At 46.5% G+C, this 24579-nt stretch overlaps 1 protein-coding gene across 2 annotated transcripts in view; it reads right to left on the bottom strand.

The window, feature by feature from the left end:
- The window catches only part of syde2 (synapse defective 1, Rho GTPase, homolog 2 (C. elegans)), a 74608-nt gene extending 51553 nt beyond the window's left edge, over positions 1-23055 (bottom strand). The window contains exons 1-2 of one of the 2 annotated variants that reach the window (XM_041840113.2): positions 20552-23055; positions 1424-2164 (exon numbers count right to left, since the gene is read on the bottom strand). In XM_041840113.2, coding sequence (XP_041696047.2) covers positions 1424-2164; positions 20552-22790 — 2980 coding nt within the window. In that variant the 5' untranslated portion in view covers positions 22791-23055. The remainder of the gene's footprint in view (positions 1-1423; positions 2165-20551) is intronic. The other variant, XM_041840114.2, reaches the window with a different exon arrangement.
- Positions 23056-24579: the final 1524 nt, after the last annotated feature.

Raw genomic sequence — 24579 nt, 5'->3', positions numbered from 1 at the left:
TAGTAAAGGGTCTGAACACTTGTAAATGTGATATTTCCGTTTATTTTGTATTTTTTTCAGCAAAAATGTCTAAACATCTGTTTTTGCTTTGTCATTATGGGGTTGCTTTTGCTTTGTCATTGATGAGGAATCTTTTTTTAATCCATTTTAGAATAAGGCTGTAACGTAACAAAATGTGGAAAAAGTCAAGGGGTCTGAATACTTTCCGAATGCACTGTATGTCGACAGAATCAAGCCTTTATTAATAATGATCCTACATTATATTTGTCAAACATGACTGGTGTTTAGCCTATGTATATGGTATGTGTAATTAAAACTCTCATTAAAGTGTAGGTACATTTTCTGGCGCCTCCCTCATGTCAGCATCGGTCTGGACATGACAGGCTGTAGCCAATAGGCATAGGCTATCACCTACACTTTACATGTAGGCTAATTATTTATGTACATTTACATACACTTATGTTCTTCTTAAGAGAATAGCTACTGTTTTTCCGTTTTCAAAGCAATTTAAATAGGCTATTTTGGTTAATGGCCTTGGTGCCCTGGCAGATGGCCTTGGTGCCCTGGTAGATTGGGCAACTCTTGAGGCCAAATGACCTTGCCCCTAAAATCACGACATTCCAGGCCTGCCACCCACCCACACACACCCAGTGTATTTTGAATGCTTTCAGACAATGTGATAAATCGCACAACAACAAAAAATATTGGGCACAGAAATAACAAAAAGTTATAGACAGCCCTAGTCTACATTGTTGCTTAATCCCAGGAATGAGCTTCAGTCACAAGGAAAAAAATGTTTATTCCCTTCAGGAATGCCAACTAATTCCTCCTGGCTAACTAATGTCTGGCTGGGTATAGCTAGCCTAATGACTGAGTCCACTATGTAGAGATATGATTAGAGAGAGGAGAGGTATGTGTGAGTGTGTGTGTCTCAAGACTGATTGAACGACTGATTGACTGACAGACAGCCGCCGGCACTAAATTGAGGTATGGAAAGTAAAGTTACAGCTAGAGGTGAGTACAGAGAAAGAGAGGAGAAAGGGATCGTAAAAGAAAAGGAGAGAGAAAGACATGGATAGATGTAGTCTAGAAGAGAGAGAGAGAGAGAGAGAGAGAGAGAGAGAGAGAGAGAGAGAGAGAGAGAGAGAGAGAGAGAGAGAGAGAGAGAGAGAGAGAGAGAGAGAGAGAGAGAGAGAGAGAGAGAGAGAGAGAGAGAGAGAGAGAGAGAGAGAGCGAGAGTAGATTAGGAGGAGAGTAAGACTAGGAGGAGGGAGATGGATAGATGTAGTCTAGAAGAGAGAGAGAGAGAGAGAGAGAGAGAGAGAGTGAGAGTCAGACTAGGAGGAGGGAGATGGAAGATTAGGAGGAGAGTCAGACTAGGAGGAGGGAGATGGATAGACAGAGAGTTCTAGAGGATATTTACCTGTAGCTGTGGCTCTGCTGGAACTGGATGGCCCCTCCTCCTGAGGTTTGCACGTGAGCAGCATCTGTCTGTGCAGCTGTACTGACGGCTCCATGGAATGTACAGCATTCCCCTGCTGACTCCCCTCTCCACCTCCACCACCCAGGCTCTCCCCCACACCCTCCAGGTCTGGGCTGCAGCCCTCCAGGGCCCGCCCGGCCCCCCCTCCCCGGCTGGGCCTCCTCTGGGTCTGGGGTGCCTGGGGCTCCTGAGGCCGTGTAGGGACCATCAGTCTGACCTGGGGGGTGGCGGCGGGTCTGTAAATGTGAGGCAGCTCTGGTTCTTCGTCCTCAGGGATGGGGTTGTACCAGATCTCCCCCTCGTCGTCCGCATCATTCTCCTCGGCCGGGTCCACACCCCTGGGCTGGGGCCCAACGCGGGCGTGGCACATGCTCACCTGGGGTTGGTGCAGGCGGAGGGGCCGGGAGGGCGGCGGTCCGGGGGGTTTTAGGTACTCCGGGAAGGGGCTAGGAGGGGGTCGGGGTGCGTGTCCATGTCCATTGTCCTCTTCTGCTCCCAGAATGCACTGGGAGTCGTCCTGGGTGGTGTGATGCGGCCTCCCGGAGCTCTGCTGGAGCCAGTTGCGTTTCTTGGAGACAGTGATGGTGTTGAGTGGGGGTCTCCATAGTGACAGCTCGCTGGCCTTGCCCTCGCCAACCTCGCGGCCATTGGAGTAGAAGGAGTGGACATTCTCTATCAGAGCTGCAGGAGAGAGAGAAAGAGAGAGTGCGAGAGATAGAGAGTGCGAGAGATAGAGAGAGAGAGACGTGTCAGACTGCAGAGCAGGAGAGACTGAGGCTGTATCTGAAATGGCATCCTATTCTCTGGTCAAAAGTAGTGCACTATGTAGGGAATAGGGTGTCATTTTGGACGCATTCTGATACTGATATCTCACTGCCACCATCTGCTCACCTGTATCCCTTCATACAGGAGCCTTAAGACACAAAGAGATATCCTGGCAACTATCACCATGGAAACTGTGGGGGGTGTTTTATAACCTGTTGAATCATAGCCTCCCACTTGTTTTTCTAAACCCAACATTTGATTACCTGATTATATTTGCCTTGCGATTATAACGTTGTGCCTTTGTTACTTTAAATGAAAACATCTGTATCATGAAACCATAAGTGACTTACCAACAGTGACTTACCCGGTCTTAGGATGGTGAAATGTGTAGGGACTTGTGTAGTCTTTCTCTCTCCCCCCTCTCTTTCTCACGCTCACACACAACCACACGCTACTCAAAAACCAAACACATCATCTTTCCTCACGTCTGTATTTCACCTCTGATAGTCAGAATGAGAAGTGTGTTTTTTTTAATTTATTTTTAATTTAGACTAAAACACAAACCGTCATTACTACGTGGCAGGCCCTGCAGGCCCCTTGGAACACGAACACGTCGCCGCACTGGCACGTACCCTCCAATGACTTCCCATCTCGGGAATGTCAGCTTGGGGAACGTGCGAGCTCAGACCTAACGGAAAACCACACAGAGAGAGACGGGATAGAGTCAGAGGTCCTCAAACAGAGCGGGGAAAAAATCTGAAAAACCACCGCCGCCGTGACAGCAGTGAAAATAGAGGAGATCAGGAGGACGAGGAGGGGAGGGGATGGAGGGTGAGGAGGATGGTGGGGTCGGTTGACATAAGTACAGCTAGCGGCGATATGAACATCAATAGGGACAGATAAAAAGGTGGTGACATGGCAGCTTCTGGCTTGACATTTCTCAAAGGGTTCAGAAAGTACCATCCCCATTCAACGCAACAAGAGATGTCTCTGTGTGTCTGTACAGTTCGCAGCTCTGTGTGTACAGTTTACCTAGCAGATAATAAAAAGAGAAGCCAAATCTCTTACAAATCGCAAAGTAAGTAACCCTGCAAATCATGCAAAGATTGTCTGTCTGACAGGTCTTGTTTTTCCGCAGGCAGTGTTGACAAGCCATGGGCTGATGAGCAGATGCTGCCTGCTGGGAAAGGGAGAGGGAAACAGACAGGCTGGATCTGAGTGCTGAGGGCTGAGTCCTGTCGCAACACGCATCGCATGGCAGTCTTCTCTCTGTAAAGACTGTTTTGATACGTGCCTTCTCCTCTCAGCCCAGACGAGCCCCTCCACAGTAGACGCTAATGACAAGTTCTCTTTTCCTTAAGGAAACAGATTTCCTGCAAGCTGCGCTACAACCACCAAATTACAGACTGGATACCGAGAATGTTTTCACTTATAAAACAAAATACATAGGGTCCAGAGTTGGGTGTTGGTGTGTGTGTGTGTGTGTGTGTGTGTGTGTGTGTGTGTGTGTGTGTGTGTGTGTGTGTGTGTGTGTGTGTGTGTGTGTGTGTGTGTGTGTGTGTGTGTGTGTGTGTGTGTGTGTGTGTGTGTGTGTGTGTGTGTGTGTGTGTGTGTGTGTGTGTGTGTGCGCATACAGGGTTGGAGAACTGTACTATTAAAAAGTACCAGCATGTCCGAATAAAGAGTTTCTTTTTAACCAGTGCAATCAAAGTAGTGGAACTTAAGCAAACAGAAATCACATGGCCTGTAAAGTTGCATAAGGCAGCTATTCCGAGTTCACTAGATTGAGACTAAGGTGCTTTTATGCTTGGCTGATTTAATTGACATGGGCCCTAAAGGCACAGTGTGTGTGTGTGTGTGTGTGTGTGTGTGTGTGTGTGTGTGTGTGTGTGTGTGTGTGTGTGTGTGTGTGTGTGTGCATGGACTATGGTGAGAGATTAGAAGTCCACTGGGATTAGTTTCCTGAAAGTCAACATCTCTGAGCTGAGGCTTGGGTTTCCTCTCCTCACATCTACACTGAATGACTGCACTTTATTAACTCAAAGAAAGCAACTGTTGACTTTGAAATCTCCAGTACCCAAATCCCTTAAACCAAGCCTTAAAAGTTTAGTTTCTCTCACCACAGACTGTACATTTCATGATCCCCCCCTCCCAAAAAAACATATTTGTGCAATTACTTCAGAAATGTCATAGTCTATAAACTATGATAGAACTTTAAATGAATTAATCCATCATGGAGGCCATTGGTTCAGACTCCTTGCTATTATATAAGATGCTTAGTTACTGGCATATAAAACAGCTTTCATTGGTTTGAACAGAAGCCACTTCATAATACACTCTGATCTCCATAGGGGAACACGCATACATTAAAGAGGGAACAAAACCGCCAGTGTGCTTCTCTGATTCCAACTTTAATTCAAACAGACTGACTCTGCAAACTTCAAGGATATAACAAACATCTTAGGATGTGCTTGGCCACTGTATTTACTACGACTAAGCAAGAAGCGCGCCAGGAATCTGTTTACATTGAGCGAGCCAGCAGTGTGTTTGCATTAGCTCGGCTTAAGCTCATGTCCTTTTGGAAGGGATGGTGTGTTAGCTTTAGCATGTGCTGAGTAAAGTGACTGGCATGTTAGCTTTATCATGTGCTAAGTAAAGTAAATGGCATGTTAGCTTTAGCATGTGCTGAGTAAAGTGACTGGCATGTTAGCTTTAGCATGCGCTGAGTAAAGTGACTGGCGTGTTAGCTTTAGCATGTTATAAGTATAGTGACTGGCATGTTAACTTTAACTTGTGCTGAGTAAAGGGAGATTGGCTGTTAGCTTTAGGCCTTTTTTACATTGACAAAAGTTAAAGGAGATTCTCGAGAGGTATCAAACAAAATCCTGAGAATAAACATATTACTGTAATGTAAACTCGCGAACTTGTCACGTCTCGACAGCTACCCCCGGAGTTCGTGCACAACACTCACCCGACAGTTGCCCCCCTCCAAACACGGCTGTGTCAACAGAATTGTCTTGTTGAGCCCAACACTCCTACAGTAAAAATAGTAATAGCAGAGCAATGTTTCTGAAACAGCTAAAATGTATAGACATTTTCATTATATTTGTGACTTGTTTTATTGAGCTTTCACCTGAAACATCAGTAACAGCCTGTTCCAATCTGAAAATGTTGCCGTAGCTTAATTTCTTATCTCACTAGTGAGAGAAATAATTGGGAATCTCGACTGGACAGTGGGAAACCATCGTCCAGGCAAGATATGATCTAGCTAGCTTTGCAAGCAAGAAGCTGATTTACTCCCCAGAGAATTATCAATGTTTTCAGTCGCAATTTGCTTTTTACCTCATATAATGACTTCCATGACATTGATTAAATTAAGCCTGGTTTGTTCTAAGAAAGTGGTATTCAAACTTTTTCAGTGGGGACCCCATTTTTTCAGACATAATTTCTGGAGACCTAATTTTTCCCCCACTAATTTCTCGTGACCCCACCCCAAATCTAATGACACAACCTTAAAATCGGTACATTTAGATTTTTACATCAACAAATAGCCTTCAATCCATTGCAGTTTCATCTCTTATCAAAATAAAAACATGCATAAATACATTCACTCATTAAAACTGTATGTTTCAAATTATAATTCTCAAAAATGTTTGTATATTATCCCATACAATAATCTGTAGTCTTAATTTTTTGGAAAACATTTTTTGCAGACCCCACTGCAGTTCCCCCGCGACCCCACTAGGGGTCACGACCCCGACTTTGAATATCACTGTTCTAAGCTAACTTTAATACGCTGAAGTTGTAATGTACGCCTAAGAGCTATCTAGCTATGGTTCAGCTAACGTTAGCTAACATCAGCATTCGGCTAACTAGCTAATGCAGCTATTATGATGTAGCTAAGGAGAATGCAGAAATAATTTTGTTTATCTTGCTACCTACCGTTAGCTTGCATTGTTGAATAGTTTGCATGGCTAGTGGCTACTGTGATGTTCACGGTAAGTTCCAGCTGCAGAGCAAGAATATCACGTTGCTAGCCATAACGAATGGTAAGGAAGGCATGGATGTAATGTAAATTGAAAAAGTTTATGTACATATTATGTAAATTCAAATCTTGTCGCAGTGCCTCTGCTTAAACTTTCGTCAATGAGAATAGGTTCTTAGCATGGGGATGGCATGTTAGCGTTAGTGCTAGCCTTAGCTCAAGTTGAATTAGAGGCTGCTGTCGTATAGCCTAGCGTGAGTTGAGCTGGTCACTGCAGAGCTGTCTCCTTTAAGGGGTCTTTCATAACAGAGGGAGCGTGTTCCAACACATAGAACATTCCAGACCACAGCTCCTCTAGATTTACAGTTCTCTCTTCTACACCTCCTACACCTTCACATGCATGGCACGGCACCGCCTTCCTCCAACACTCCTCCTTCCCTTTCCTACTATCTCTCTACCATCACACTCAAACTGTAAACGCATATGCCATTTATATCAATGCATTGAAAACAAAAAATACTCTTGATGTAGGACTCAACCTTTGCCATGGAGCCTCAGCAGTGGAAAGAACCAACTGAAAAATAACTTGTGCAGGTTCTAGAACACCAGTGACATACAAAAAGTTACTCCTATCATCCATCAACTCTATTTTTCTGAAAATCGCCCAAGTTTCAATACCGGGAATAATTCAAATGTATCCACAGTCCCGGGAAATACCGCAAAAATCTGAAGTGTCCATTTAAAGTGTTTAAAACCAAGGTACTGTATGGTCACTATGCCAGGGTTCTCCCCAAATAAGAGGGGCGCTGCACCACCTTGTCGGCTTGGCTGCGCCACTATGTAAAGATTTCAGAGCAAATTAAACGATAGTTACCGGAGTTGTAACTCCAGTTCTATGAGTGGAGCGGAGCCCCATAGGGGAGCTCTGCTCCTATTAGTTTACCCCGCTGCCTAGGCAGCGAACAGCCTGAGACAAAATTATGCACACACCTACAGCCAATAGGAGTACAGGTGTCCCTATAAGAGGGGACGCTTCCCCTCAATCAGCCTCCCGAGAAATTATCTTCAGCGAGACTAGAGAGGGTCGGCAGGGCCTTAAGTCCTATGGGGCTAGGCTCCACTCATAGAACTGGAGTTACAACTCCGGTAACTATCGTTCGATATCGTGGAGCTCCGCCCCATAGGGGAGCTCTGCTCCTATTGGTTTAAGGCGGAGCGCAACGCTCCAAAATGTACTCCCTGTCGAGCCCAACACTTCCCACCTAAATGAAAAGGTCGGGCCTAACAATGGCTGCGACCAAGTCCCACTGTACTGTAACACACTGTGTCACAATATACTGTGTCCTCGGTACAAATCCGCCCCACCTAGTCCAATGGCATTGCCAATGTCTAGTGGGCAGATAACCAGAATATGAGTCATACTAATCTGAACCAGCAGATAGATGACGTCACAATTCCGCCAATATTTTATGACCGGTCCAATAGTAATGTAACAAAGTTACAAAAACTATTTCCCTCATCATTCCGCCCCAACCCAGTAACACTGGTGGGCAGATTAATAACATTCCCTCTACTGTACTGAACATGTCAGTCAGGAGTCATGTCATATATGTCTTCCTCTAAAAGGAGCGGACCTGAAAGAGACCTACCCCTTTAGTCCTGCATTCCTTTCTCCTAGCTCAAGGCCTCCCATCAGCTACGCTGAGTACAGACCGAGCCAAAGAGTTAGAAGACATGTCCAAGAGATAGAAACGGATAAATGGAGATGGTGACGACCACGACGCCGCTGTACAAATATCCTCTTCCCCTGTTCCTCTGAAAAGGGCAGTAAAAGCCACTACTCCACGAGTGGAGTGAGCTCTTATACCCTGAGGCAATTGTCGCCCCGCTGCCTCATAAGCTGTCTCAATGCTTTCGCAAAGCCAATGAGACAGACGCTGTTTTGAAAGTGGTCTACCTAGTGCAGCCGCACCGTGACACACAAACAGCTGAGGTGATGACCTAATCGCTGCTCTGAGCTCAACGTAACACGCCAAAGCGCGCACTGGGCACAGGCGATGGAGCCTTTCCTCTCTCCTCTCCCCATGGGGAGGGGAAGAAAAAGCCCACAGCTCCACGGTCTGTGATCTATATGAGCTCTTCATAACCTTCGGCATAAATGCCGGGTTAGGACGTAACACCACTCTGCTCAAATCGCCATTAATGGCAAGGCAGTCAGGTCTCATCGAAAGAGCACACAAATCACTGACACGCTTAGCAGTAGTCAAAGCGAACAACAGTGCCGTCTTCAAAGACAGCATCTTGAGGGGAATTTGATTCAATGGTTTGAACGGCAACTCACAGAGCGCTTCGAGTACCAGAGCCAAATCCCACTGAGGAAGCGTGGCTCTAGGCGTTGGCCTAAGCCGTTGTGTTCCTAAAAGGAAACGTTTCACCAGAGGGTGGCTGAAGACAGTGTCTCTGCCAAACCCCTCATGACAAGCCGAAATCGCCGCTGCAAACACCTTAATGGTGGCGGGCGATCGTTGCTTATCAAATAAAGACTGTAGGAACGAGAGAACACTCTCAACCTGACAGCACACAGGGTCCACATTTTCTGTGGCACACCACTGTGAAAACACATTCCATTTGCTGGCATACACCCTGGAAGTGGAACTGGCACGTGAACCCTGTATGGTCCTGATTACAGAATCAGATAACCCACGGCGCTCTAACCTGTCCTTCTCAGGAGCCAAGCCTTCAGTGGTTGGCCGATTATGGGCAATTGCCCTATCGCACCTCCCGCCTGAAACAACGCGTCCCGTTGATGTGGAATTGGCCAAGTTGGCGCAATCAACATCTGAATCATCTCCGTGAACCATGGAGCCCCTGGGCGATCAGGAGCCACCAATATGATTGACAGCCCGCCTGATCTCACCCTGGCTAACAGTGGGAGAATGCATGACAGCGGTGGGAAAGCATACAGGAGAACTCTCGGCCACGGTCTATGCGCAAATGCGTCCCTCCCCAGTGGCGGTTCGTCCTGAGCTCGAAGAGAGAACCAAAGAGGGCAATGCACATCCACGCGTGATGCGAATAGATCCACCTCGGCTTTCCCGAACCGTTCCCAAATCTGGAGAACGATGTTCGGGTGCAGACGCCACTTGTCGTCTCGAGGACCCCCTCAAGACATGATGTCTGCCCCTACGCTCAAGTAGCCTGGAATGTGTGCTGCTCTCAATGAGCGAAGGTGCTCGTGAGCCCACAGCCACAATTCCTCTGCTGCCCGGCGGAGTGCAGGAGACCTGACTCCTCCCTGGCGATTGATGTGAGCTACTGTGGTTCGGTTGTCTGACCAGACCAGCACATCGCGACCCCGAAGGGTAGACGCGAAGTGGGTCAGAACCAGTAGAACCGTTTCCAACTCTAAGAGGTTGATGTGACGACTCGAAAGAGGCCACACACCTCCTATCGCTTGGGTCTGACATGTCCCTCCCAATCCAGTCAGAGAGGCATCTGTAAACACTGGAATGTAGGAGGACACTTTGCCTATTGGGACTCCGTGCGTGAGAACACGCGGGTCTCTCCAATAGTTCAGATCTGCACTGAGCGAGAGGGGAACCACCACCAACCGATGACGATGACGCACTGGGTCTAGCCGCAGTTGGGTGAACCATTGCTGTATCCTGCACATGCGCAGGAGTCCCAGCGGAACCACGAAATGGGCCGACGACATGAGACCCAAGAGTGACATGACCGAAAGCGCCGTTACCGTGTGATTCAGACGAAACCGTCGTAGGGCTAGCAACATAGCAACCCTTCGAGGGTCCGAAACTCATCGTCACAGTGTCTATCTGTATCCCCAGATAGACAATCTGATGACTGGGCCAGGGTGCTCTCTTTTTCCAATTCACAGCGAACCCCAGATGCGTGAGATGAATCACTGTCTGTGTCGTGTGAGTGAACGCCAGCTCTGCTGACGGGGCGAGAACCAGTAGGTCGTCTAGGTAGGCTAGTGGCCTTATTCCCTGACGACGCAACGGTTCCAATGCTGCCTCCACACATTTGAAAAACGTGCGAGGTGCCAGGGCATACCCGAATGGCATCCTCGTGAACTCGTACGCCACCCCTTGAAAGGCGAACCGCAGAAACTTCCTGTGACGCGGCTGCACCGGCAAATGAAAGTACGCGTCCTTTAGGTTTATGCTCGTACAAAAGTCTCTCTTCTGGACACCTTCCAGTAGACATTTTGTCATTAGCATTCGGAAGGGCCGTTTGGCTACACTCTCGTTGAGAATGCGTAAATCCAATATCGGCCTCATTCCCCCTGTCTTTTTCGGCACCAGGAAATAGGGTGAATATAGCCCTTTGTTCCTTTGCTCCCAGGGAACTACTGTGACCGCCTCCTTCGCCAAAAGTTCCGTAATCTCTGCAACGAGAGCGGCAACTTTTTCAGGCGTTTTCATCACCGTCTCCACCACCCCCCTGAATGGGGGAGGGGTTCGATGGAATTGGATGGCATAACCCTTCTGCAACGTCTGGTCTAACCAGAGGGAGAGGGTACAGCTTCGTCGCCACTCCCAGCAATGCAGAGAAAGCGGAAGAGCGCGAAGCTGTGGTACATTCAGTAGGAAGGACCTGTATTCCTCTACGGCCCTCGCCGCCGCTGTTCCCCAGCACTGAAGTGGTGGAACAGCCCAAGGCGGGCCTCCCAAGAAAGGGAGAGGAAACATTAGCGCGTTCTGAGAGAAACGGGGACGCCGATACGTTGGTTAAACTCGTAACCTCGATATCCCGGCCCTCTGTGAACACAACACGGGTCTGAACTGCACTGACTGAGGCGTTAGCCTGAGATAGAGAGCCGTCCCCAAATAGCGATTGCATCATCATTCCATTACCTGGCTGTGACTTCAGTCTGCTATGTGAGACCTTCACTACAGCACTCCTAGAAGTCTGTAATGTGAGGTCTTTATGAGGTAAAACAAGGCGGCTACGCACCCTTGGTGGGCTGAGCTACACTCAGAGTGGTGAGAGAGAGAGAGAGAGTGAAGGAGTCTGAACGTTCTCGGATGTATTATGGAAAAGGGTCTCTCTTGTGACAAAGTCAATTGGAGCCAACTCTTTATTCAAAACATCAACAGTTCCCTCCATACCCTCAACAGAAGGGTGGGGGGGGAATAGTGGGCACAGTCGGACCAGCCACTGCGCAGTCTCCCATTCTCGCCCCTTCGCCATGTCATTGGCGCCGTCTCTTCTGGTCACCCCTCGGGTGCTTCCAAGAAGACGCTCTGACGACCTCTCTTGTCAATGGCATAGTTGGGACCTCTGGCTCCGCAGGAGGGGCGGGGCCCACTTCTCTGCTGCCGGAAGTCGCTGCATGGCGCCGGGCACGACGCCTCGCTGTAGACCCCTGTCTACTTGAGGCGGTGGAGCTTGACGGTCGTTTCGGTGCAGGGCCGAGTCTTCCTGCCAGTGGCAGGTGTCTGGCCAGCTGCTTCCTCTCCTCGTCAAGCCTCATAAAACGCTCCGTCGCATCCTTGACGGTGACCCCAAACAGGCCGTCGTCAGAGATGGGGGCGTTCAGTAACGCAGCTCTGTCTGTCTCTTTCATGGCTGTCATAGACAGCCAAAGGTGTCGTTCCACCACCACCGAAGTGGCCATGGACCTCCCCGCACACACAGCTGATGCCTGCGTTAAGTGGAGAATAGCGCCAGAAATTCTGGACGCCTCTTCCACTTCCTCCCCAGTGAGCTCAGACTTCCCGTTGTTAGACGGGACAGAGAGGCTGCTAGGAGGACAATATTATTTGCCGCTACTACGGCCTGGGCTCCTAACACGAAGGACTTCTCAACCAGCTGTGCTGTGAGTCGGTCCTTCTGTGGGGGTAGAACGGCTTTCATGGACGAGGGCCAGGGACTCGAACCCGGCACGAGATACGCAGCCAGGGCGGTCTCGAGCCTGGGGATTCGCCTTGAAAAGCCCTGCTATCTGCCTTCCACTCTGGTGAATGGGAGGTACGCCTTAGCCGGCGAACGCGCCGCTAAAGGTGCCTCCCATGAGCCCTCCACATACTTACCAAGCGAGGGCATGGTCGGTGCCATAGGCTCCACCGCCCTCCTGGGCCTGGAATAAAGACCTCCCTCCATCATATCCATTTCCGGGTTGGAGGGAATGGGAGCAGCTTAATCTGCAGGCGCTCGGCAGCCCTCTCGATGAGCCCTGGAAAGTCCGAGCGCAGAGAGGCTGTGGCATATGATGTGGCTGCTGAATTCTCAGAGCCCGCATCATCATCGCCCAGGGATGAAAAAAATCTTGCCCTTTCCAATGGAAATGGGGTCTTAAAATCATGGGTCAGAGGAATGGATTTTTCCGCTGGAATATACATTTCTTCCCCAATATCCATGTCATCCCCTGAGTCAGAGCCCTCAGATGATGCCTCAGAAGCTGAGGCTAACACTGATAGCACATCCTCAAGAGGAATATCCCCCCTGAAAAATGCCCACCGCTGCTTCCTCTCTTTCAATTCAAGGAGGGCGCAGCTGGCGCATAGTGGGGGATCTATGAGGCCGTCCCTGGCATGCTGAGACCCTAGACACACAAAACATAAGTCGTGGGGGTCAGCAGCCGCCATAGAGGAACAGCAACATTGAGCTCTGAAAATAGCTTTTGGGGGTGGAAAATCTCCTGGTGTGTCATTTTAGGACGACGTCGATTATCTGGAAAATCGACTGCGTTTTCTTTGTCCTGAGTCTTCGTCTTCTTATCGGCTTCTTCAGTCCAGTCCAGTCGCTGAAGATAATGGGAGGCTGATTGAGGGGAAGCGTCCCCTCTTATAGGGACACCTCTCGTTGGAGTACAGGTGTCCCTATTGTACTCTCAGGCTGTTCGCTGCCTAGGCAGCGGGGTAAACCAATAGGAGCAGAGCTCCCCTATGGGGCGGAGCTCCACGATATAGAACTGATATTTAGTAATGATAGAGTAACTATCTTTGATCGACAATGACATTGTTGTGAATTGCGTTAATAAATTCTGAGCGTTATGTTCCTCAATTTAGCGCATTTCAGCAGTAGGCTATCTCGACACAGAGCGCCCCCCGAGTATAGCGTTGTCGAATCATACACACTTTGTAACGGCAGTAACAAAAGTCAAATGACCAAAGTTGCTAAGCTTGCTAAATAACTTCCTTCAAAGAATGACAGAATATCTCCTATATTTGGCAAAATCAGGTTAATGATTATACATATAGCAGATCAGTTTAAATATCAAGGTATCTTAACCTGTTTTAAAAATATCCATATCTACTCTTATTCCATTTGTCGATCACACATTCTCGGGCCGATATTGGCCTTTTCTAGTCTATTGGCTATCGGTCCTTTTCTATCGGCTTAGCCGATAGTCCCTCTACATAGCAAAACTGCTGATAGGCCAGCCGCCACTTACCGCCTGAGCCACGAGCACTGCACAATGCCTAGGAATGTCTAGCTGGGAAGATCAGCAGCAGCAAGCAGCAAGCTAGAACATTCTCAAACAGAAAGTTGCAGTATTGAGAAATGGATGAATTGACACAGTGACCAAAATCAAACTCCTGTTGCAAATATTAGTTTAGTTCATTCACTAATAATAAGGCTTGTGTCGACGTGCCCGGACATGCATGCAATAAGCTAGATTGCTCGCTAGCTAAGCAGATAGCTATGTGACCTGTTGGCAAAGATTACGATAACTAACCCTTTCATCTGTGGCGTTAGCTAGCTAGCTATATTAGCTACTATGCTTGCTAGCTGGCTAGATAAACATGGTGCTAAGATATCAGATAGGAGCTAATAGCCACGTAGCTAGCTAACGTTAGCTGGTTATAATTCTGAACATGCACCATTTTCGGCAACAAGCCATCTGACTTGCAGTGTAACGTTAGCTATTTACTGGTGTGCTGATCTGACCAACCGCAATCGTATCCGTAAATTGACAGTTGATAGTCGGATTAGATGATTGTCATAATAGAGAAAGAAGGAAGTGTTTTAAAATGCCTAAATCAAGATTGGCAATAGGTTTAGTTACCTAAGAATCTTCCTGCATGCTTATAGACCAAGAAAGCTGTAGATCAGCGCGCGTGTGTACGTTCTCACTTCTCAAACTATGGGCAGATTTGAGTCATTCAGACAGAACGTGTGTCGTCGTATCATCTTTTTTCCTACCCTCGCTCTCCTTGTTAGATATTATGCACATTTATGGCTTGGTAAGAAAATGTCATCGCTATTGAACTAGTTCTCATAGTAGCAGTAAACAGCAGCAAGTGATATGAGCGATGGAGAGCAGAGTTGCCAACTCCTCAGTAAGGAAAGTAGCTATTGGCTGTCCTAAAAGTCGCTAAATGATGTCATCACCTAATTTGCATAATTGGCCATGTGCATGTAATTGTGATGGACGCTGTAGGAGAGGAATAACGTTGTGGAGAGACAAAAAGTGAGTAAAAAACACCCCACATTTACATCCCACCCTGAATGTAAGCCAGGGCGGGATCAGTCAGTGGCGGCTTCTCGCATGCGCGATTCATTTGCAGTCTGGACGCGGAGGGGTGAACATCTCCTGCTCTGACTGCAGCGCGAGGACTGGGCCGCCTGTGAGTGCTTTGGGACGGGAGGGGGGTGGGGCCCGGGTGGGGCCCATGGCAGCACCCGCTGCTCGTTGAGAAGAGTAAGAACGATACGTGCTTTCACGTCAGAGTCTCCAATAACACCAGAAAAAGTCGCTAGATTTGTCGCTAGTCGCTTTTTAAAAAATTTGTCACTAGAGGGGTCTGAAAATTCGCTGAGAGAGATGTGAGGAGATGTGAAAGGGAGCGGAGTTACAGCTTCGCTCTATCCTATCGTAGCAGTAGGATCAACTTACAACCTGCAATTTCTGACAGATAGCTGAACTAGCCAATTGAAATGTTTAGAATTTCGTCCTGGCAGCTGAGTTGTTAAGAGATGCGTCCTGACAGCTGAAAAATAATAATTTTTCCCAGTCACGGATAATGACTAAAATACTAGTTTCATAAGCATCCGTGATCACACATCATGATCACAAATCAAATCATGAAGTTACTTTGGACCCATAGATGTTCTTCTATATCCTCCAACTAACAGCAGTGCCTATATGATACCATACAGGCCTGACGTGGGAGTGATTCTTCTATGCAAATGTTGTTGATCAGTAGGATAATATAAGTCCCAAATGGAAGGCAAACAGATTGTTTACATCTGTAGCACCATAGACTCCACTGATCAGCCAAAACAAGCTCAATGACTCAATGCATGCACACACTTCTATTGAATATGCATTCACCTGTATTGTGAGTAGGCCTATGCCATCTTAATTTACCCAGTTTATCAAGAGATTTACCATTCAAATAATATTATTGCCATTATGTTGTTATGTATAATCGGCCATCGGCCTCCTTGACCCCACAAAATCGGCATCAGTCCTAAAAAATCCATATCGGTCGCTTTCTAGTGTTTATTTGCTAATCTGCTGCTGGCATGTTGTGTATTTTGAGTAGTAAAAATGTTGTAATTTATCGGGTCTTGTCATTTTATTTTACCCATGTTAATCCCTAGTAAACTGTGTGAGAACTAAAGCAGTGGTGAAAAACACTCAAACTGGATCAACACTTCCTTGATATAGACGTATGACTTTGCCCTTATAAACCTAATCTGTGAGAATGCAGTGTTAGTGTGAGCATGTTGCGTGTGTGCACTGTGTGTGTGTGTGCCCTACCCCGACCCTGAGATAACGTTTGTGCACTCGGCGCTGATTGACACAGCTTGCCAAGACCTGAGCCTTCCTTCGCCCTTGGCTTCTAGTTGGCATGAGAGTCCATTGACCTTCACCACTAGTGTCCTCAGTGGTCACCACACGCACACACAGGCCAATTCAAAGTCATGCAGACTGAGGCCTGTGTCTCAGAGAGTGGCCTGCCTGCCCAATGAACAACCAAGACCTTAGGGGTAACAGATGGCCTGGGCAAATAATGCAGTGTGTGTGTGTGTGTGTGTGTGTGTGTGTGTGTCAGTCCTCTTCCCTGCCTCCCTGTTGCAGGGATGAGAATTGGAAACGGTGTCAGTCTCCCGTTCACATAGAATGCCAAGAGAAAAAAACTAGAAGAAGTCAACCTTACCATTGTTCCTATTCATTCATACCGCTATCTCCTTTTCTTTGGAATCTTAAACTACAAAAACACATCAAAAAACAGACATAGAACTTCCTGCCTGAGCCATCACATGAAAACGAAGATGCTAGTGCTTGACTTGTCAGAGTCCTCAGAAAGACTCGGAGAGTACATGGTATTATGATTAGTATTTGAGTCACCCTCTACATAAAGACGTCTGGCTCTGCCTCCTTTATCTCATTCATCATCTGATCTGTCTTTAGCATTACAAACAGCAGACAAGAGGAAGCATTGTACCTGGTAATCTGGAACTGGTGCTATGTGTGTTTATGAGAGAAAACAGCACAGCTCAGTAACAAGACTTGGCGTGATGCAGACACAGAGAGCAACACAGTCTTAACACTACTTAACAGTGGAGGGAAGCTGGCAAAGAGGATCAGATTAAATATTTCCTGCCTATTTGATATTGTAGCCACTTTAATACATTAACAAGAGCAGGGGAGATCACTTTACCCTGGGTTATATGTTAAAGCAAAAGGGTTATCCCACAATTTTGGAAACCATCAGTTCTTAAAGGGAAATTTCACAAATGATCAACTTTATATTCAGCATCTACATCACCACCCCAACATCAACATATGTGAAATGGCACGTTTATATGTTTTGTAGTAAAAAAGATAGAGGAAGATAAGTGTTTCCAATGACATCATCATTGTGCATTGTGTGATTTTAACCAATTATGAGGAGGCATTGCCTACTAATTGTCTCCTAATTGGTTGATGATGTCATTGGAAACACCTATGTTCCTCTATCTTTTTTTATTAAACATAGAAATGTGCCATTTTCACAGTATGTTGATGTTGGGGTGGTGCTGGACTTGATGAATATGAAGTTGACATTTTTTTAAATGTCCCTTTAAGACTGGATATATCACCTGTGTAAAATATGACATTTGCATATAAATGATTTGTGAAGCATATATCAGGCTTATAAAGGGTTTATGAAGCCTTTACGCCTTATAAATTATATAATGTGACAAATATTACAGATAAACCCAATTTAGATGTGTGACTTCCAATAAGGGGATCAGACTGAGCCATAACAGGTACTGAGAAAAATAGAAAATCAAATCTTCAAAGTTCAAACTGCAGTCTGGGACCCGCAGGTGGGTCTTTCCCCCTACTGGCTGGCACGGCTATTGGTCTACAGCAGGTTTGATTTAGCCCCATTCCTTTGAGCCCCCTCAGCCCCGAACTGTCGAAAACAAAATGCCTGGATACTGAGAAGTGACCTACTGCCTGCATACCACACACGGTAGTAGACGCCTGGAGAAAACTGAACTCAACACAACTCAGCCTGTGTTTATCCCAGCGGACCATTCTAGATCTCCCCCATCTTTCTTAACCATCAACAGCATTGTGGAGGTCCCACCTCACACACGCATGCATGCGCACACATACACACACACACACATAAACACACACACGATGAGCCAACTAACATCATCTCACTACTCTATTTTAACCTACTTCCCAAGACACTCAGTCACACACACATCACTGTGAATAGCACAGTGTGGGTGATGAATCTACAGGGGGATTTCACACTAATTATACAAGTACAAAGATGCCATACAGACACTTTAAAATGACTGTCGTCAAATCTAATTTACACTCCTAATCAAATGCATTATATTCCTGACTTCAAAGTGAGTTCTAATTTCCAATTAAAAACCAGGAGGGGGATAAATGTGGATGCCTTTTAGCGTGTCAGCCAAGACACATATAAACTCCTGCAGAAATGAAAAGAGCGCCTATAAAAGGAGCATTTCTAGTTGAAGTTTCTAGTCACGCTTTGAGAGGTTATGGCAATACTTTTTTTAAATGGCTCTTTGTGGAGCAGAGAGAGAGGAGAAAGGGAGAGAGAGAGAGATCTAGAGAGAGAGCGAAAGAGAGATCTAGAGAGAGGGAGAGAGATCTAGAGAGAGAGAGGGAGAGAGATCTAGAGAGAGAGAGAAAGAGAGAGATCTAGAGAGAGAGAGAGAGAGGGGCCCACAGCGGTAAGATACGCTCTAGGGCTGACCTTAATAAATACTTAATCGCTCCCCATTTTGTTCATTCATACTGAGGAATTAAGTAACATGGCGCAAACAAGTTAAACAACAGGATTGTCTTTCTAAAGATTCACTCCCAGGTCCTTTTAAAATGCAAGTTACCATGGAACTTATGAAGGAAGGAGGGGGGGACATGACAGTGAATAAAACAACCTACAGGGAGAGAAGCCTTCTTTTCTCTTTCTAGGTCCCTGAGCTAATCTTTCTATACATCCCTTTTCATACAACTAGTGGCTTCTATGTCTCACTCTCCTCTCTTTCCCCTGTCTTCTCCTGCTTGTCGACTTCAACATGTATGGTTGAACAGTGGAAAAGTGCAGATGTGGCTGAACTTTTCTATGATGAGAGAAGAAGAGAGTAGACAAAGATGAATAGAGCGACAGAGAGGGAAATAGAGAGCGATCAAGAGAGGAAGAGAGAGAAACAGAGACAGAGACATGAGAGATGGAGAGAGGAAGAGAGAGAAACAGAGACAGAGACATGAGAGATGGAGAGAGGAAGAGAGAGAAACCGAGACAGAGACATGAGAGCTGGAGAGAGAGAGAGAGAGAGAGAGACAGAGACAGAGACATGAGAGCTGGAGAGAGGAAGAAGAGAGAGAGAGAGAGAGAGAGAGAGAGAGAGAGAGAGCGAGAGAGAGAGAGAGAGAGAGAGAAACAGAGACATGAGAGCTGGAGAGAGGAAGAGAGAGAGACAGAGACATGAGAGCTGAAGAGAGAGAGAGAGAGAGACAGAGACAGAGACATGAGAGCTGGAGAGAGGAAGAGAGAGAGACAGAGAGAGAGAGAGAGAGAGAGAGAGAGAGAGAGAGAGAGAGAGAGAGAGAGAGAGAGAGAGAGAGAGAGAGAGAGAGAGAGAGAGAGAGAGAGAGAGAGAGAGAGAGAGAGAGAGAAACAGAGACATGAGAGCTGGAGAGAGAGAGAGAGAGAGAGAGAGAGAGAGAGAGAGAGAAACAGAGACATGAGAGCTGGAGAGAGGGAGAGAGAGAGACAGAGACATGAAGAGAGAAAAAGAGAGAAAGTAGAAAGTTCGCAGCCAAACCATCCTGGGCAGAGCCAACAGCTGTCTCCCCTCTCCCTCCTCTCTCCCTTGCACCCTCTCTCCCTCCCCCCTCTCGCTTTCCCTCTCCCCTCTCCCTCTCTGCCCTCTCTCTCTCCCCCCTCTCCCTCTTTCTCTCACTCCCCCTCTTTCTCTCTCTCCCCCCTCCCTCTTTCTCTCCCTCCCCCTCTCCCTCTTTCTCCCTCTCCCTCTCTATTTCTCTCCCTCTCCGCTGCAGTCCAGAGATCACACTCTATTTCTAGCACTGCACCACAGACAACAGCACCTGGTACATGTGGCCTAGCGCCCTATTTACCCTGGAAAAGACTCTCAGCCCACCACAGTCACACACATACCATGGAACACCAACCTGACACGCACACATACACACACAAATACACACACATCCGCACCAACCAGAGAAAATATCAGAGGGAAACAACAAGAAAGAGTTGTCACCTGACCAACTAAAACTGACAACCTGAACAAAAGGAAAAGGTCAGCAGATGAAAGGAGAGGTTTTATAACATGGTAATATCAAAACAGGATATCCATTTGTGTTTCATGATACAGATGTTTTCATCTCAAATTATGGTAACAAACAAACATTAATACACATTATACATTTCATTGTTCAAGAGTCATTTTCATACATACCCACCACAACCATTATCAACACCATGAGTCTACAGAGTGAGTTAGTGGTTATTGTTACTACTACAGTGTGGCCCTCTATAACCAACGTGCTACTCAGTGTTAAAATGGAACCTAAATTAGTGTGTGAAGAAGAAGAACCAGAACCCGCCACCAGTTAGACTTTAGAGAATCCTACTAGGAAAGCAAAGGGGCCGTTCAGACAGGCATTCATTCATTCCGTCCCTTTGCTTTGCATCCAGAGGGGGAGAGAGTGAGACCATCACCAGACCAGACGGAGTAGTTTAATATGGGTGAAGGAGGACGGAGGACGACGACAGGGGGGAGATTCCCTGGACCGGAGAGTGGCTCCACCAAGGGGCCACCACCACCACCTCCCTTCCTACCTGACTGATGCACTGCCTGGCTCTGGCATGGGACCACAGCGGCGGGTATGGCCCTGTGAACTCTGGTCGTCAGGGCTGCTGGTTTAGATCCACCTGGAACTGAGCTGGCCTGGCCCTGGCTGGGCCATGGTGCACTATCCAGGCCACCGTGGGTGCCATGGGTTCGGGGCATGGAGCCTGCAATGCGCTGCTTCATCTCCGAAGACAACAGACGGCCTTTGTGCATCCACTCCTGCATCTTGTTGACGGTGACACCATGGGGCTTGGCAGAGCCTCCCCGGTCCCATGCGCTCATCTCTCCATCTCGCTTGCTTTTACCACCCTGCTGGGTGTATGCGTTGTCAGATGACCCGGTGAGGCTGTTGACCGAGCCACTACTCTCGTTCAACTTGAAGTCGTCACCGGTGTCTTGAAGCAGGTCGTCGCTGCTCGTGCCACCATCGTAGCAGGCCTGTTTCTCAAACGGGTCAGAGGCTCCAACAGCCTGTGGCCTACTTGCTCCATCCCCATCCTCACAGGCCCCAACAACAGCAGGGCTTTGGGAACCGAGGGCCTGGATGCAGGGCGCATTGTGCACACCACTGGGGTATTTGATAGCTCTGTCACTAGTGGAACGCAGTAAGTGAGGCCCAATCCTGCTAGCAGATAGGTTCATGAGACTCTTGCTAATGAAATTATTTTTGAGACACGGATCACAGTTTTCATTCAGCAGGCACAACAGGATGGAGTCTGTGTCAGACACCTGTTGGGCACTGTGCTCTCCTGACGACCAAGCGTCACTGTCCACATGCTTGATGGACAACCGCGAACACACACTGTCCTGAGAGTGACTGGAGGAGCTCGCCTGATCTATAAAACCGTTGACACTGACCTGACCATCAAAACTAATATCATGCATGGTGTTTATAAGAAGGTAATATGCCTCTTTTAACTGGCTCTGTAGTCTGTCTGTCTCCTGCACACTGTCACTAATGACATGTCCTTTTGGAACATCTTTTCCCGACTCTATAGCTTCTACTTTATCAGAGCTTTTTCTATCATTTGGACCTAATGACTCCGATACATAAAAGGGGAGAATTACATTATCATAATAATCATCATCCTCGCTATCTAGAGAGTAGTGTCTGAGTGTTCCTTCTCTGGCGCATATGAAATGGGAGGCCACGTTAACGTCGCATATCTCCAATTCAATGGGGAAAATTGTCGGGCTCTGCAAATGTGTCACCCTAATGTTGTCCCCTGTAAATTCAGGCGAGCTCCCGTAACTCTCGATGTTTCTAATCACAATGTTTTCCTCGGTGTAATTACTGTCCAGATGATGCGCACACGGGATACCCGGCGGATACATTTGCGTCCCGTTAGTTGTAACATTTGTTTTCAATATTTGGTTGTGGCCAGGATGCACGTTTACCTTCCCTTTAAAATCATTTATAGACCTCTGCCCGTTGTCTTCCTTGTAGTTGTACACAGTTTGATGGCAGGAGTCGTCTACCTTCCCGTGGCTTACTCGAGTCTTTAGGTCTTTGTCAAAGTAGACATTTGTTTCATTACTCTTTGAAGCAGGATAGTGGCCATTTGTCACTTTAACTACCCCATCAGGCCTTCTGTGGTATATAATGTGATTATTAGGACTACTGCTCCCAAACCCTATTGAATCCCCTGCGCTATACTGTCGCGGAATGGGGACAAAGTGTTTTCTCTGTTCGTTCGGTCTCCCTATGTGTCCTTGTTGTACTTGTCCCGAGAAGTAGCCGGGCCCTTGTTTATGGATTCTGATCATCTCGTCTCTATCTTTCCCCCCATACTGAGTTGCTCTTTGAAGTGAGACCCCCAAGAGTTCCTCATTTACTCGACCCCTAAACCCAGAGCACCCGCTGCCCTGATTGTCCCCCGGCCCCCGGCTAGTGTTTATGTGCATGGTAGCTGAAGCCTCGTCCTGCTGGGGAAACGCACTCGTCTCAACAACTCCTACCGTGCTCTGCTCCCGATCTAATCCAACCTTGTTTTCTACAATCCCGTTCACATAACTCTCGTTACCTCTCATGATGTTGTCTGTCAGACAATGCAACTCTGCGAACATTACTACTGGATGAGTTTGACCGTCTGGGTTTTGAGAAACTTTTCCTTTACCTTCTCTGCCCCCATTAGTCGCAGCGCTGTATCCACCAGCCGGCGTCCCTTTCTTAGATTTCTTCCCCCGAAGTTTTGCTAGTAAATTCCTCCGCAGAGGATCAGCCATTCCTTCCTTTCCACCCGGTGTTTCTCCAGTTTCAGCACACGCTCTCAGATTGGTAGAGACCGAGTTTGAGCACCCTTTCTGCGGACAAAACTCGCCGAGCGTGCAGAGTCCTCCCCATTCTCCGCTGTCACCTCTAAACTGTCCCCCTCGGCCTCACTGGCTGGCTATAGCTTGTTAGCTCACTTGCTCAACTACGCCTCTCTCGCTTCCCTCTCCGCTCTCCGGCCCCCCTTCCTCTCTGCGCTTGCTGTTCAAATATTTGGAATATTTTCTGGCGGGGGTGATAGGCGCATTGCGCAAACTCGTAAGCAAGCAGTATAATATTTAGCTGCTTGCTACATTGTAGAACTTCACGACAATATGTTAAGAATTTGTCAACATATGGCTGTGTTTACACAGGCAGACAAATTCTGATATTTTTTTCTCACTATTTGGTATTTTGACCAATCAGATCAGCTCTGAAAAAGAGCTGTGCTGTGAAAAGATCTGATGTGATTGGTCAAAAGACCAATTAGTGGGAAAAATATCAGAATTAGGCTGCCTGTGTTAACGCAACCTAGTATGCCACTGACACAACATGTGAAATTGTATTTTAGAGGCAACATGTGACAGATTAGTAAATTACTGGTTACATTCCAGTGAAGCTATAAACGCATTAATAAGTCCCCGCTGAGTCCATATAGGTCGAGTCAAAATAGACCTAATAATAATACATAATAATATTAAATAATAGTAATAATAATAAGCCAGTCCACAAACTACAACAACTCATAGCTATAATATTTTAAACTGTGATAAATGTTTATCAGCAAAATGTTTGTCAATCTCAAGATCTTTTCTTGATGTTCACTGACTTGTCAGTGCAAGTTTTCCCGAGAGATATGGAGTGAGGCATAAGTGAACTTACTGACTTCTGTAGTCTGCACGTCTTCATGATGCTCAAGATTTGTTTGAATGAGTTGAGCATGATAGTAAAAGTAGTGGTGTAAAGTACTTAAGTAAAAATATTTTGAACTTAAGTAGTTTTTTTGGGTATCTGTACTTTACTTTAATATTTATATTTCTGATAATTTGAACTTTTAATCCACTACATTCCTAAAGAAAATATGTCCTTTGTACTCCATTACATTTTCCATGACACCTGAAAGTAGGACTACTGGTTAAATTTCGAATGCCCAGGCAGGAAAGCAATATGGTCACCTATCAATATAAGGTGTTGTCATCCCTACTGCCTCTGATCTGTCAGACTCACTGAACACAAATACTGCATTTGTAAATGATGGCTGAGTGTTGTAGTGTGCCCCTGTCTGCCTGTAAATAACAAAAAATAAATAACAAATCCTGTCTGGTTTTTCCTTAATATAAGGAATTTGATGTATAGCATTTACTTTTACTTTTTATTTATACTCAAGTATGACAATTGAATACTTTTCCCATTACTGTACATTTAAAACCAGATACTTTTAGACTTTCCGTCACTATACATTTAAAACCAGATACTTTTAGACTTTTACGCAAGTAGTATTTTATTGGGTGACTTTCACTTTTACTTGAATCATTTTCTATTAAGGTATCTTTACTTTTACTCAAGTATGACTATTAAGTAATTTTTCCACCACTAAGTAAAAGCACAGAGAAGGATGAATGAATAAACTATAATGTCTACAAAGTAGCCTATTGCTTGCCTGCATCAATCAACTGTAAAACACTTGATTTATTATGGAGTTCTCATCATTTATGCCTTACAATTTCTGTATTTTCTTTCTATATTACACCAATTTGTATGTTA

Source organism: Coregonus clupeaformis, chromosome 20 (assembly GCF_020615455.1).
Source record: "Coregonus clupeaformis isolate EN_2021a chromosome 20, ASM2061545v1, whole genome shotgun sequence".
Classification (NCBI taxonomy): Eukaryota; Metazoa; Chordata; class Actinopteri; order Salmoniformes; family Salmonidae; genus Coregonus; species Coregonus clupeaformis.
This window is presented reverse-complemented; position numbering and strand designations above follow the sequence as displayed.